The sequence below is a fragment of the Panicum hallii genome, chromosome 5 (assembly GCF_002211085.1).
Source record: "Panicum hallii strain FIL2 chromosome 5, PHallii_v3.1, whole genome shotgun sequence".
Classification (NCBI taxonomy): Eukaryota; Viridiplantae; Streptophyta; class Magnoliopsida; order Poales; family Poaceae; genus Panicum; species Panicum hallii.
In genome coordinates, this window is record NC_038046.1 from 53,417,386 (window position 1) to 53,432,627 (window position 15,242).

The 15,242-nt window shown below is 49.6% G+C and overlaps 3 protein-coding genes across 3 annotated transcripts; all 3 read right to left on the reverse strand.

The window, feature by feature from the left end:
- Positions 1-4,742: 4,742 nt before the first annotated feature.
- On the reverse strand, positions 4,743-6,130 carry LOC112892100. Its single transcript, XM_025959177.1, has one exon. The coding sequence runs from the start codon at positions 6,027-6,029 to the stop codon at positions 4,893-4,895; it is 1,137 nt and encodes a 378-aa protein (XP_025814962.1). The 5' UTR covers positions 6,030-6,130; the 3' UTR covers positions 4,743-4,892.
- A 978-nt stretch (positions 6,131-7,108) lies between these two features.
- Positions 7,109-9,415, reverse strand: LOC112892102 (aquaporin NIP4-1-like). The gene is made up of 4 exons (XM_025959179.1): positions 8,499-9,415; positions 8,120-8,332; positions 7,836-8,030; positions 7,109-7,705 (listed from the first exon to the last, which is right to left on the reverse strand). Exons 1-4 carry the CDS (start codon positions 8,658-8,660, stop codon positions 7,376-7,378), a joined length of 900 nt encoding a protein of 299 aa, XP_025814964.1. The 5' UTR covers positions 8,661-9,415; the 3' UTR covers positions 7,109-7,375.
- A 714-nt stretch (positions 9,416-10,129) lies between these two features.
- LOC112892101 (U-box domain-containing protein 4) lies at positions 10,130-13,593 on the reverse strand. Its single transcript, XM_025959178.1, has 2 exons — positions 13,206-13,593; positions 10,130-11,268 (listed from the first exon to the last, which is right to left on the reverse strand). Exons 1-2 carry the CDS (start codon positions 13,484-13,486, stop codon positions 10,467-10,469), a joined length of 1,083 nt encoding a protein of 360 aa, XP_025814963.1. The 5' UTR covers positions 13,487-13,593; the 3' UTR covers positions 10,130-10,466.
- Positions 13,594-15,242: the final 1,649 nt, after the last annotated feature.

The following is a 15,242-nucleotide window of genomic DNA, read 5'->3' on the forward strand; positions in this document are numbered from 1 at the left end:
AATCTCGGACAGCATGCAGTAAACGTTGCAACTAGAGAGGCCGGGAGCTAGCTGAAAAATAAAGGGAAAAGTTTGGTTTACATCCTTGAATTATTGCAAAAATTCAATTTTCAACCTTCAACTACGAAATCGGGTAATATAGGCCATCCAACTATCGAAACCGGGTAAATATGGCCCAGAAAGGGTGGTTTTTCATTTTATGAAAATTAAAAATATTTAAATTTAAACTGAAAAATTCATAAGTAACTCATTTTAAATAAAAGAATACGAAATGGGTATCAAAAATTTTCTAAAAATGTAACCTATCTATTGACACTATACTTCTCAGTCATTCGAATCTAATTTTTTATGTTCGTAGCACTTGGTTGCTTGTAGTTATGCCTATTATTTTTAAATAAATAAGATTCAAATAGAGAAATAATAGATATGTTATGTTTTTAGAAAAATTTTGATACTAGTTTCATATTTTTCTGATTTCAAATGAATTAGTTTTGATTTTTTAGATCTAATTAGGATTTTTATTTTTTTTAAAAAAAATACAAAACTACCTTTAAAACCACCCAAAGGGCCAAATCTGCATGGTTTTGATAGTTGAATGGTTTATGTTACCCGATTTTATAGTTAAAAGTTGAAAAATCAGATTTTTGAGATAGTTTAATGGTGTAAACCGAATTTCTCCAAAAATAAAATAGAACAAGGCTCAGAGTTTCACGTGGGTGATCGAAGAGGAGGCCTTTGGAACCGTCAATCAACCCTTTACAGGTACATGCTTCATTTAGGCTAGAGAGGGAGCTGAAGAAAATGGAATAGAAGTTCAGAGTTTCGTTCACGCGAACCACTACGGGGCCGATCGAGTAAACCGAGACGTACGCCAGCGTGCGTTTGCCTGCTTGGCTCACGGGCCGCTCGTCGTCGTCGAAAGCAGTTTTGATAGTACGTAGGAGCTAGCAGCGCCTGGTGATGAGGCTGGCTTGTGGCTTGTGGCTTGCTGGTCCGCAAGGCGATCGATGAATCCATCCATTGGATGGCGCTGTGGAGTGGTAGACGCATCAGAGATCATCGCCGACTGGTTCGCGGACGATCGTACCCGGGGCATCGGTCATCGGCGGACGGAGTTGGTGGCGTCCTGCCGCGGTTGGGGTCAAGAAAACCGGTCGCGGCTGCCGGCGTCTTTGCTTGTAGCGAGGGACTTGCGGCTCGCTCCTTTGTTGGCTTGCCACGCACATGCAGTACGTGACTCACGTCGTCGTGCCCCCAATCATTGACGCGCTCGCGCTCTGTTAGTACCGCGCGACGGGGGTTCTAGAAGGATACGTGGTTACTTGCTCTGTGGTAGTCTCGTTTCGCTTGCAAACTCTTGCTAGGCTCCCTGTTTGATACCATGATATGCGTGCATGGGCATACAAAAATAAAGAAAAATCAGGAGCTAGAGAACGAGCAGGCTTTTTCCACGCCGGCGAAGTGCTGAGGAGGCGTGCGTGAATACAGCATAGCACGGTCGACCTCACAAGGAATGGATCGTAGCAGCAGCAGCCGCCGCCGGCTTTCTGCGCACGTCCGCGCTGTTCAGACCGGACGCTCGCCGAGGCCATAGAGGGCCATGAAAATGTGCCTCTCGCTCAGGTTCCTTGGCGATCCCGTTAGCACAGCAGGCCGTGCGGACGCAGTGCCGTTGCCGCGAAGCTTCCCGCCGACGGAGCAGAACAGACAGCAGAGGAGAGCAACGGCTCCAGACACGCCGGTGGTGTGAGGGAAAAGGGAGCAGCGAACAAAGCCGGGCCGGGAGGAATAAAGCCTATTTATACTGAACAAAGAAAGGAAGGCTCCCGCTCGGCTTATGTTGGGTGGCGCCAAAAGCCTCCCGCCGTATTTGCCAACACGGCAAATTCGACCAGGGTTTATTTAAAACGATTGATCAGTGGTGCCATGGCATGAGTGGATTATTCCCCCGGCCACGCACACAGAAAGGCCTCTTTTCTCATGCTTTGTACATCTATCGACCGCATGCCTACAAAAACTCACTTGTTCCAAGCTAGCTAACACGGGCGCAGCTGCTCTCCCAGATAGCCATGATTACCACACCGGCGAGCAGCTTCGAGGCGTCGAAACTTCGTTGCCGTGAAGAGTCCTCGGGAGATCATGCCCATGTGCTGGCTGACTGGCGAGGCACATTCTCTTCCACAGCCTGGAGCTGCGCAGAGAATGATGGATGGGCGCGAGCACCGGCACACGTGTCGACGCGCTCGCGCCAGATCCGAGGCCGGGGAGGCGCCCGATCCGTAGCTCAAGCCTAGACTCTGCGCACTCCGAGGTGCTCTCGGGAAGATGCAGAGGAACCTGCCGACCTCCTCCAGTACTGGCCGCAGACGGTTTCAGGGAGCAGATGATCACCCTCGCTCGCGCGGCACAAGCTTCCCTCTTCTCGCCTGCTCATCTTCACGGGTCCCGCGGTGAAATCTCTGCTCCAACAAACTCGAGCCGCACGGAAACAAGGGTCACGCGGTACAACTGCACGAGCGTGGCGATGGAGGCCCATAGCAAACAGCAGGTTCGACTTGCCAAGTTGCCACCTTCTTTGCTCGGTCATGGCGGCAAGGTGGCCGTGGTGTAGTATGTGCGTGCCGCACCTTTGCCTGCGATGCAAGGCATCATTTTTCTTTCCCACCGCGCGCATGATCCAACTCACACTTGAACGGAATGTATCGGTACCTGGAGATCGAGGAGCCAAAAAAACTCGCAACCGCAGCAAGCCAACAAGTAGCAACGAACTTCTGGTGCAGCACAATACTCCATGACCAAAGTAACGGGGCTTCCTCACCAACCAAGGCGCCCAAGCTGATTGAAACCAGACGAAATGCAAACACTAGTATATTATTTGTATGGCACGAACTAGATGCATGGGCATACATACGACCAGGATACTCTCTCCGTCTCAAATTATTAATCATTTTAGCTTTTCTAGATTTATATACTTGCTATGCATCTAAAGATAATATATATAATATATATATAGATACATAGAAAAACTATAAATCTAGAAAAGCTAACCATATATATATATATGTATATATGTGTGTATATATATATATGTGTGTGTGTATGTGTGTGTGTGTATAACAAAAGGCAACAACAAAGGCAAAGCGGACCATATCTCATCCAGGAAAGAGGAACTTTTACACATGCTCGGGATCGATACGGAACTGCAAGTGTGGTCTGGTGTGGCATCCCTTTCGATTTTCAAGGAAAGGCTTTTTTTAACTTTTTTCTAACCTCAGCGACCCACAGTTACCAGGAGTGCCACGCAGGGTTGGTGCCACACTGCCACGGGCCGCAGAACAGGAAATTTCCCAAGTGGCATAGCAGAGCAGAGAAGCCAAAGATGAAGACTTCCTCAAAGGCGGCTATGCATTGTCTTCTCTGTCATGTGAATCAGCAAAAGGTTGTCCCACTTACACTCGAAAATAAGAATTCGGAGTGCACAGCTGTGTGCATTCCAAAAAGAATAAAGAGAAAAACATGTGATAATTTGAAACATTTACCATAAACAATTTGTTAGAAGCACCGGAGCAACATTTAAGCTAACATGAAAGTTGTTTAAAAACTAGCTGATGGATGGATGAAAAGGCATCTCAACCTGTCCAAGGCTTCCAGGAATGCAATTTGCAGCAGATACAAAGAAATAGATTAGACACCACACTGGACTGTAAATTCAACAAAGCGGAAACAATTTTCCAAACCCATATACTCATACCTTCATACCTCACACATTGCAAGGTAAATAGTTACGGTTACCTCCGATGATGGGGAAGCCAGCAGACGAGCATTCAAAACCACAAGACTAGATGGAGATAATTAAGAAGATATTAAACAAACAGGAGACCGTGTTATTCAGGCTGATGCAAAAAAAGTAAAGTAGTTTTCTGAAACAACACACGACCAAATTTCTGAGAACTGTAACAAAGGTGGAGTTGAGGACCAAAAATATCATATGCGACTAAGAATTGAGGACATATCTTAAGCAAAAGGTCATGTACAAGCAGACACCTATTGGGGTTGGGTAAACATCCAGAATGTGTTCCATTTGTGCCCCAACAAACCTTGCCAAAATTTTGGCAGTCGGAAAATTAAATACTTGTTTGGATAGTTACCAAACTTTTGCAAGCCTGTGCTTCCTAAGCCTGTTTGTCACATCCCAATCATTTCTTAGTTCTTACCAATCCATGGCAAAGGTGCTTAGGCCTGAAGATAAACAGATCTTCAAGATGTAACAAGGAACAAAACAACGAACATTTAAGACTCAGACCACAAAATCAGATAAAGATACCTAAGAAGATATTAAGTCTAAGGATTATTCAATTTGATCTCAATCAAACAAGCTTAATCACACAAGTTTCATTCATTAAAGGGAGCATTGTAGCCAACACTAATAAGCAGCAAAACTTGTGCCACAGGACTTCAGAAAGAGTCATGGTGAGCCAACATGTCTGATATGACTGCAGCTAATCATGCAATTCACAGCTCAATTCAGAATTTTTGGTTGGGCCTCAGATCAGTTCATAACTAAGGCCTCTCTCATTATTCACTACTTGTCCAAAAGGCTGGCTGCAACCAAACATGTTTTGATCTGGATGATTGGATCATAGATGTTAGGATTCCACAACAATGAAGCTAGGATATCAGACCATACAAAGTTACCAACTATAGGGTCACTACAATGAAATCTGAAAACGTCAGTTTCCATCTTCCAACCAAAACATTTACTGTTATACTTCAATATTCAATACCGCAACACATAATAACTCATCACTGCAATGCAGCAAAACAGTCAAAATTTCCACACATCAATTTCAGAACTACAAGGAAATAGATTCGAGAGCACAAAACTGATTTGCTCACTTATCGTGCTGCAACCTACGCAGCAAGTCCAGAATTGGTCCAGATGACTCCGCTTCCACAGCTAGCTGCCTCACCATCACCTCAGCAGCCATCAACTCCTCTCGCACTTCAGTGCTCAACACAAGATGGGAGAAATGATTATCCAGCAGCACTCCCAATGCCCTGATCACTGCTCCAAACGACGGAACGCTGTCACACTGCTCCAATCCGAGCATCCCCACAGCCTCCGGGCATGCCTGTGCCTCTGGGAACCTCTGGTACTTGCCAATCCACTTGTTGAGGTACCTCATGAGCCTGACCACTTCCCCGCCATCAAGCTCGGCCACAGCCGCTCCAAGCACCACGGAATCCACATTCCCCGACGCGAACAGGTAGTGCAGGCACACCTCCGGGGAGGAGAACCCGTCGTGCCCCATCATGAGAAGCAGCGCCGCCTGCCTTGCCGCGGCGTCGACCTTCATCTTCTTCCCGGGGCCCTTCTCCCGGCATTTCTGGACCGCGAGCACCGCGGCGTCCTTCCACCGGCCCTTGACGCGCATCATGGCGTCGTAGGCCTTATTGGTGCCCGGCGAGAGGAAGAAGCAGAGCGCGGCGAGGATCTCGGAGGACCGGAGGTCGGCGGCCTGGCGGAGCACGGAGCAGACGAGGTCGGCGCGGTTGTTGTCGGAGAGAGTGGAGATGAGGTCCGCCGGCGGGTGCGGGAGGCGGCGTGACTCCACGAGCGCGAAGATGACGTCGAACTCGGCGAAGCTCGCCGCCTTGGAGGCGACGAGGGAAGCGAGGGCGGCGGGGAAGTAGGGGGCGAGGGCGCGGGTGGCGGCGGGGAGGGCGGGCGGCGGCGGCGGGAGGGAGAGGGATTGGGACAGGGCGGCGAAGAAGGAGTTGAGCAGGGTGCGGAGGCGCGGGAGGGAGGAGCAGGAGGTGAGGGAGGCCGCGAGGAAGGAGGCGGCTTTGGGGAGGGTCGGGTCGGCGGGGGCTAGCGTCCAGGCGGAGGGCGGGATTGGGGTCGGGAGCGCGGAGGAGGTCGGCGGCGGCGGCGCGGCGCCTGGGGTGAGCACGATTGGGTGGGCGACCGGGCCCCCGCCGGCGGCGGGGTTGGCGGCGGAGCTGGTGATGGCGGCGAGGAGGGTCATGGTGCTGGCGCCGACGAGAGGGAGGATGGGGAGGGGTTAGGGTTTTGAGGGAAGAAGGGAAGATGAATGGGGACGAGGTGATTTGGAGAGGAAATGGCTGGTTGACGTGACGGGCCGTGCGACTGGTATGGGCTTCAGAATTTTGCGGTTGCCGGGTTGGGCTGTTTCGCGCTTCTCACTTTCCTGCAGCAGCAACGCGCCTGTAGCTGGGCCGGCCTGTAGTTGGAGTAGTTTCGTTGCGAGAAAAATAAGAAGAGAAAGAAAAACAAAAAAAAGGAGAAATGAAATGAAAATGAAAAATACTTGAATAGCTATTGTATTTGTCAGCCTGATTTAGTTCAGATATAAATTATAGCCATTAAATTTGCCCGACATATAATATATGTCAGTATGGTCATTAGCTCGTTAACAGTTAACCACACATGTTTAGATGATGTAGAGTAGATTTTTATATCTTATCATGCAATGTGGTAGGTCACAGCTCACATGTTTCTATTCATAATCTGCTTTTTTTTTCTTTTATGTCATCCTCTTTCCTGCTTCTTTTTAATTTTCTTCTATAACATTTTACATGCGGAGTAGTGACGTGGGGCAAGGTTTAATGTTTATTGACCATGATTCTAGCTCACCTGCATCCTCGGTCCATTTATCTATCACTTACCACAGCTTGAGCTCTTCCCTATTGACACCGCTCTAGCATTGATACAGAAAATAGATGGGTCGATGGAATATTCGAATAAGAATAAAAGGATCAGGCCAATGAATGGAGCATACAATTAGTAGATTGATTATTTACCATTGCTTGAGGTTCTTAGGTCTATAACTATTTGCCTAACAACAAAATAATATCCCAATTTGGTCGTGCTCTAGATGATACGACATGATCAAAGCTAATCCACATCATCCAAATACGTAGTATTGAGAAACCAATTGTTATATTAGATTAGTCAAGGCAAGTTTAGTGGTCTAGATTTACTGCTTACTAAGTATAATGGCCCAACTGATATACCTCAATAAGTTAACAAGTCTAATGGCTACGATTTACATTTTTCCAAGTATGATGGTCAAATTGAAACATGTTGACAAGTATAATGGTCATTCATGTATTTTACTTTGAAAAAGAAGAAGCGTGGCAAGTGTTCAGGCTGACGCAATGCTGAAGCACACAGGCGCGCAAAGCAACTAACTGAATAGAAATTTAAAAGCTGAGAATAGTGTAGTAAATACAGCGGAGAGCTTAGTTTGAACTGCTGGGAAAATACATGTATTTCCACAGTTTTGAAGTTTTTCTCGCCGCTGTTACGACGAGCGAGGGGAGCCATCCATCGCGACCACGGCGGCGGTGGCTAGAACTGCTGCGACGCGACTGCTCCAATGGCGTGCGGCGTGAGCACCGGAACGCTCCTGCAGGTTTTGCGCGCCGCTGCTCTCGCCCAGCCGCCGCAGAAGAAGGCGAGGATGGCGTCGGAGTTCCTGACGGCCCGGTTGCAGAGCGCGCCGAGCAGCATGCCGGCGAGGGGCGCGACGAGGTAGATCCACACGGAGGTGTACCGGCCGAACACGATGGCCGGGCCCAGGGTCCTGATCGGGTTCATCGAACCCCCGGAGACCGGCCCGATGACGAGGCCCAGGGTTCCGACCGCGGCGCCGATGGCCAGCCCACCAACCGTCTGGTTCTGCATCGTTCATCAGCAAAAAAAAAATGGATTATCCAAATCTCGGTCAGTTCATCGTCTGTTCTCGGTGGCGTACACTTTGTTCACGATGAACACGAGAGGAAACAGTAGTGGATCGATGGGTACGCACGGAGCCTCTGGAAGCGGTGGCGATGACGACCATGAGCACGGCGGAGGCGAGGAGCTCCATCAGGAACGGCAGCCTGGTGTGGCCGGCCATCGGGGCCGTCCCGTAGAAGTGCTCCTCCCGCGGCCGCATGACGCCGTTCACCGCCAGGCAGGCCAGCACGGAGCCGGCGAGCTGGACCACCACGTAGAACGGCAGCTGCACTCACGGCACAACACCATCGTCCCAAGCTCGCGCGCGCATTGGAAGAAAGGAACTCCAGGTGACCATGGATGGATGGATGTTACCTTGGCCCAGGGGAGGTAGCCGAAGGCGGCGAAGGTGGCGGTGACGGCGGGGTTGAAGTGCGCGGGGCCGAGCCACCAGAGCACGAACCCGACGGTGAGGGCGACGACGAGGCACACCATGGGGAACGACAGCGTGCCGTGCATCTCCTGCATCAGCGCCGCCACGGCCGACCAGAATACCAGCAGGAACGACGCCGCCCCTTCCACCATCAGCTGTGCATGCTCATCAAAATCAAAAGAAAAATGAGAGAGCTTTTGCTGGTACAAACTCTTAGATTAGCTTGGCGTGGCTGTCATCGCTAGTTAATCTCAGTTCTAATATAGTTAAGTAATTTACAGAATCGCTCGCTTTAATTTTTATCTGCGGAAAATAATATACCTCCCGTATGAAATGCCCGATGGCTAGGCCTCTGCTGACATGATCGGCAGCCGGTTCCTGGTCGCCACGAGGCTGCTCTAGATCCTCGCCGTTCACCTTCGAACGCCGGTCGTCGTCGCCATCGCCGCCGGCGACGTCCTTCCGGACGTGATCCGCTGCCATTTCGCCACCGTTCTTTACTCGTTCGTGCCTACCGTACAAGCGATCTTCCCAGTCGATATGTAGAGATAGGAATGGTTGGAGCAACCGCGGTAACTAACTGCTGCTGTTCAAAGCACACTCTTGGCTTCCATCAGAAACAGCACACTCTTGGCGTGTCAGGACTCAGGACGGAGAGATAGGAAAGCCGGCAAGTTTCTGCTGCTACGGATTATGCCTGAATCAGCTTGAGGGCTTGCGATGAAACTGAACCAACAGAAGTGGCTACGAGCTCTGATTCAGTCGCTTTGCATGCTCCCCCGGATTCTTGGTCTGTCAGAACAGAAGCACGGTTAATTCGTTCAGGTTGGCTGCGAACCTGTTATCCGTCCCTGATCACCTCCTCTTCCTCCTGGAGCTGTTGAGTGATCAGGCAAAGTAGTATGCGTCTCGATCTGATGATGATGGTCGATGGACAAGATGAACAGCTCAGGACACTGAACTGCAGACAAGCTACTAGAACATGCTGTTGCTATAGGTACAGATAGAAAAATGATAGAATTTGTTGCTAGAGCAAAGTGCTTTTGTTTCGTTTCTTTAGTTGACAGGTCCGGCACTCTTCCTTGTGAAGCCGTCAGGGTGTCTGATTGCTGTCGGGCGCCGGGGATCTCCTCCACTGAAAAATTGCAGCGCAAGCTGCTGAACTTCTTCAGAGACGAGATGCGGAACGAGGCGTGCAGAAGCCCCCGCACGCGAAAGCTCCCACGCCAACGTCCTCCGGACGTCTCATCAGCCGGTGGATAAGCTTAACAAAGCTACGCGCCTAGGACACCACATGATCAAGCTATGATGAAAAAGAGAAGGCATCGATCGATCTCCCTTTGGGACGGACGGAAAGAAAAAAAAAAAGAAAAGAAGAAAGCTTCTTTCGCCAGAGTTGTCAAGTTAGCCATGATCACTTCACCGTCTCAAGGATGAAACAATGGTCGTGATCACGGCCTAAAAACTAAAAAGGGCCGGCCAATGAGACAAAAAGCTTTTCACACGCAGCGAAAAAGAAATGTGATTATTGGCACACCTTTGGGAATTGGAACTGCATCATATGAAGCTATGAAAGTGTTAAAAGACAAAATTGAAAGAGATTTTGTCTAGCTGATAAAGTTTCAGAATAGTATTCGGTAAGTTGAAAAACTGAAATAAAGGTTATTTTAGTGCAGCCTGGTCAATTCAAGAAATGATTCGTACATTGAGAGCGAGGTCTAACGGCCCAGAAGTTTCAGAATTGTTTACTGAAGAAGCAAAGCACAACCGCAACCGAGTCTGAGAAATACGGGAAACCACCCAGAGGGCCATGTCCGGTCAGAAATGAGGGGGATCACAGTCAGAAACAGATCAGACTTAAAAACAAGGCGATCGATATGCTTGTCAGGCAAAAAAGAAGACATCATCAGTACACAGAAAATTGTGGCGTGAGCCCAACAGAGAGATTAGACTGGCTTTTCAAGACATTAGGAATGGGATCCTTTACTTTATATACAATCCATTCCCCAGAGGAAATGTCTTTCTTTTTGCATCTTTTCTTTTGATACATGCACAAAACCTTGGGAAGGGAAAATAGTGAGAGAAGAAAACCTGTCCTCTTTTCTTTAGGGCAAGACACACAAGATTGGCGAACGAGACGGAAAAGGAGTTCTACGTCAAGAGCTTCGAGTATATAATGGCTTAGACCGGTCACTCGGTCCTATCAAGGCCTGGACCGGCATCACCAGCAATCTCATTATTTTGCGCTATCTTCTATTTCCATTGCACAAAAAGGTTGGCGGTCACCTCTCAAGCGAAGGAAGCCCGGCGCTGCAAATGCCTCAGGCTCTGCTCCATGCTGACCTTCACCATCTCAGCAAGCATCTTCTTTGCCTTGCCACCACGGTCTTCACCGTCTATTTGGGAAGCAATGTTGGTCACTATGTTCTCGAGCGTGTCTGGCTGCAGCCTTGATCTTGAATACGGGGAGTTCCGCAGCAAGTCAAGAAGAACATGGGCTTTCATTCGAGACTTGGGTGTGCCGTGTACTGTGAGCTCAAGAAGACCAGGAATCGCCCCCTCATTTAGAATGAGGTCTCTGTATTTGCTGCGGTCACTCTCACACATTGTTAGGAGCGCTCCAACAGCATGCTCTCTGCCCTGAAGGGAGCCTTCCTCAAGTACCTCCACAATGGTGAGCACTCCGCCTTCCTCAGATGTTAAGGCCACTCGACATTGATCAAATGCAAGCAATGACTCCAGAAGAGCACAGCATTTGTCGGCAGTTTTGGAGGACCTCTTGCCACCCTTCAGTAGCTCTATCAAAGGGGGAATCGGTTGGACAGCAAGGATGGCTTGAAGGTTGTCTGTGATTGTGGAGAGGTTGTACAGAGCCATCACGGCGTCATTCTTGGCTTGTGGATTCCCTTCTTTAAGGACTTTCACAAGTAGAGGAATTGCTCCTGAAGCACTTATGATAGGCTTATTGGTGGATGAGGCCGAAAGTGTAAGCAGAGCAGCAGTTGCATACTCCTGCAAATTCAGATCACTTGATTGCAAATAACCAAGCAGGGGCTCAAGTGCTCCAGCATCCACTATCTTGGTTTTATTCCTGCATACATGAAACAAACATAAGTTTATGAACCACTTGCATCATAAATAGTCCACACTAAGGTAAATATTCATGAAATTGATTACTACACCACTCATCACATTTCATATAAGTTAGGGCAGCTACTGGATATTACATATGGACTTAAGGCTTCCCAACCACAAGGATAGTTCAATAAATGGCATCCAAGCATGAACATAGACCACGATGCATACAATACCAATATAATTTACTGAACCAGATCATACTTCTTATGTCTAGTTCCATGCTCTGAAACGAGCAGCATAACTGCGAGATATGGGTACCTAGACTGTATGATGGCCCTTGGCCCATACACGTCAAGAGGGGAGGAACTTGAGGCCCTAAATATCCTTCCCATACCTTATCCTATCTGTCCTAGGCCAGAAAACAGAATAACGTCTAAAAGGGATGTTCCATACTTCCATATACAATCTATTTAGACAAGGACTTGACACTCCCAACTATTGGAACAGTTGATTCCACTATCACCAGTCAACAGAAGCCATCAGATTCTCGTCAAAGGACTACCTGATCATAACAGTGGCGCTCAATTTACCATTTCCCTATCCTCGTTTTGCTTCTAGTAGAGCGCTAGGGAAGGGGGCATATTACAAGGAAAAAATCTGGTACATACCACCATACCAGTCTGACTCCACCTTTAGCCACAGGCCACAAGTTGGCACGAGGCCTAAAGAGGAACATGAGGTCAACATGTTTGGATATGTACCGAGACAATTAGGTCACGGCATGGGCACAAAATTTCTAAAGGAAGTACCAGATAACTGTATCCTGACCACACCAACAGCAGTTGAAAAGGGGGGCAAATATTAGGCAGCCGAAGAAACTTCACAATTATAAACGATTTTTCCAGCTTCCTGTGATAGATTTTTCTCAGAAGCAGCCAATCAGGGCAGGGTGGTTGGCAGCCTCCGGTCAGCTTCAAAATCAGACCAACTGCTTGTTGCGACATCTAAACCGGCCGTTTTCTTAGCCTTTTCTAGTTGCCATCTTCCAAGAAATTTATACCACAGACTAGGAATCCCAGATTTGTTGAAGGGTCATCGGAATAAAATCTCTGTGCTACCAGCAGATACTAGGCGATTGCTGAGCGTCTAAAAAAGCAACATGGTACCTTAGCTGCAAGATGATGATGATGACACCGGTTAGAAATCCGGTGCGAGGTTATCCTACCAGGTTTCTTAGAATATGCTTGCGAATAAATCCACAATCACGAAGTCAGTATGTTGCTAATAAAATTCAAGGACCCATCTCCAGTTTGTATAACATGGTAAAATCAATTAGATAACGTATAGTACTACTACTAGTAGATTACTAGTTCGGAACTACAACAGACATATAGGATTGAACTCTATCAAAGGCCACAACTATGCAATCTTTCAGGTAAAGTGGAGCAAAACACAAGGGCGGATTTAATTGATTTTTATTTTAAAAAATTAATTGATGCCCCCCCTAGATGTTTTCTTTTTTTTTGACCGACAGGGTAAACAAAAAAACCGGTCAGCTTATAAGCCGCCGCGACTAGAAAAATTGGAAGAGGAACATCGCAAAATCAGTTGAATAAGTGCCAATAGAATTAAATAGGCCTATGCTGGAACGAGACGACAGAGACTGCAACTTTTAGTACGATTCGGCGCGCCTATGCCAGAAAATGAAGCGATCGATGAGGGTTTTTTCCTTTCCAAATTCGGCGTAAAACGGGACATGCTTTCGGAAAATCCAATAAAGCGACTCACCCCGAAAGCAGCAAGGTTTACCGAGAATTTATCGAAGGAAGCCCGCCGTCACAAACTAGATTTTCTTCCTTTGATTTGATTTGGAAAGAGGAAAAAAACAGAATCACGCAGATGGGCAGGACGAGGAAGGGTTCAATCGGAGGAGGTCTGAGTCGCACGCACCTCTCGTCCTTGACGGCGAGGTTGAGCAGCGCGAGGAGCGCAGCCTCCCCGGCCCCGGGCGCGGCGGCGCGGAGCATGGCGACGAGCGGCTCGACCGCGGCGGCCAGCTTGCGGCGGTGCCTGGCGGAGGCCCTGGTGAGGCGGCGCACCTCGCGCGCCGCATCCACCTCCCCGGCGCGCACCCGGTCGACGAGCGCCCGCAGCGCGGCCGCCTCGGACGGCCGCTCCGCCGCCGCGACGGGGGACGCCTCCCCGGACGAGCACGCCTCCGGCGACTCCATCCCTGTATCTCGCGCAGGGGGTGAGGGGTAGGTCCCTGTCCTTGCCGCGCCTCTCTCTCGGTGCGTGTTGGGGAGGTGCCGGAGCGAGCGAGAGAGAGACGGGGAGGGAAGGTGGGGCAAGAGCGCTGCTTCTTATTGCGGAGGGGAGGCAGTAACTGACGGCGACGGCCGTTATCTCGCTGCTCCGCCCCGTTCCGTTACTCCCCCGCTGCCGTTGGGGCTCGTTACTGCTGCTGCTGTGCTGCATGAATGCGTTGCTTGAGGCTGGGGCGGCAGCCGTGGAGGCGTGGACACCGGGAACTGCTACGGCCACATGGTGCGCCTGCCCAGCCCACACCACAATGCGATCGGACTGATGATTTTTTTTCTGAAGGAAGTCTAACGATGATTTTGAACCGAACTTGGATTTGAGCTATTACAATAGAATAAAATCCCTGACAAAAACTAATACGAATTCGATAAGCGAAAGAGATCCTGAAGTAAGCCATCATCCACCGTTCCCAAACGGGCACTAGTACAGAATAGACCGGGGTTGGATGCAAGACCACTCCCGGGTTCGATGACGGGGACTTCGGGACTTAAAATGTTCTTCTCGAATCAGTTTAAAAGAAAAGCATCACATCTAGAGTTACATATACGGTCACATATACTGTGCAGGTAGGGTGGTAAGAAAATATACGTAAGACGGAAGATTTTAAGTTTGATTTCTGCGGACTGCAGGATTTGGTTGTGCTTGCCGATTAGGGTTTCCAGCTGAAATTAATAAGCATTTCAGTATCAATAGGGCATCAATGGTGCGCGTTGGATTTGGTGCCGCGTAATTGAGTGAGTCACAGGTTTACCTCGTAGACCGATTTTTCTTCCTACTCTGACCCGTATTTAGTTGGGTCTCGATGTTTGCCTTAGCAGTCCTCTCATTTGATTAGTTCGTTTTGCTGATTAAAGTTTGCAATTTTGGAGCAAAAGAGAATCTCTATCCACCCAATTTTCTTTTCGATCCTACAGGTTCGACCCCAATTCTCTTTTCGATTCTAGGACAGGTACGTAGCGGACTGGGTCGTGCTCAAAACCACAAGGATAGGTCGCGCCATCGTCATCAGCGTGCACGGTCAGGACGCACCCGTGGTACCTTATCGAGAAATGAACTCGTGGCACCGGTGCCAAGTCAGTAGCGTGTGAGAGGGTGAGAGCTTCCTTCCGAATCAGGACGCGCCAGAGGCCCAGAGCGACCGGAAACCGCCGGAGATCCCCCATCCGCACACGTGCGTCGTCTAGTCGCCGCCAGACTAATCGCGCGCGCGTGGCTGGTTAGCCGGGGGGAGCGGCGGAGGCCCTCGCCGGGCGGCGACGACAGGGCGGCCCGCGGCGGAGGGGCGGCGAGAAGACACGTGGGAGTCCTGCGGCGATCGGTCTGTCCGTCACCGGATCGCTGCGCGTGACGGCGACGCTGGTAATCAGTTCGCTGGCCGGAGATTTGAAACTAAGCGGGACGCGCGCCATGAGCTTGGTCGGAGCGCCGACCGATCCATCGTGCTCCCAGCGTGGTTCGACTGGCCAGCCGATGGATCGGTCGGGCCGGCCGGGGAGAAATCGACGGCCAGCTAGCCAGCCAGTAGGCACTGCGTGTATGTACAGCATTGTTCACGCTGTACAGCTAAGCCGCACGCGCCACTGATTCTGATTCCTTGCCCGCTGCCGACTAGGCGCGCACGTGCGGGCGTCACGTACGGAGCAGTACTGCTCCAGTGCGGCGGCA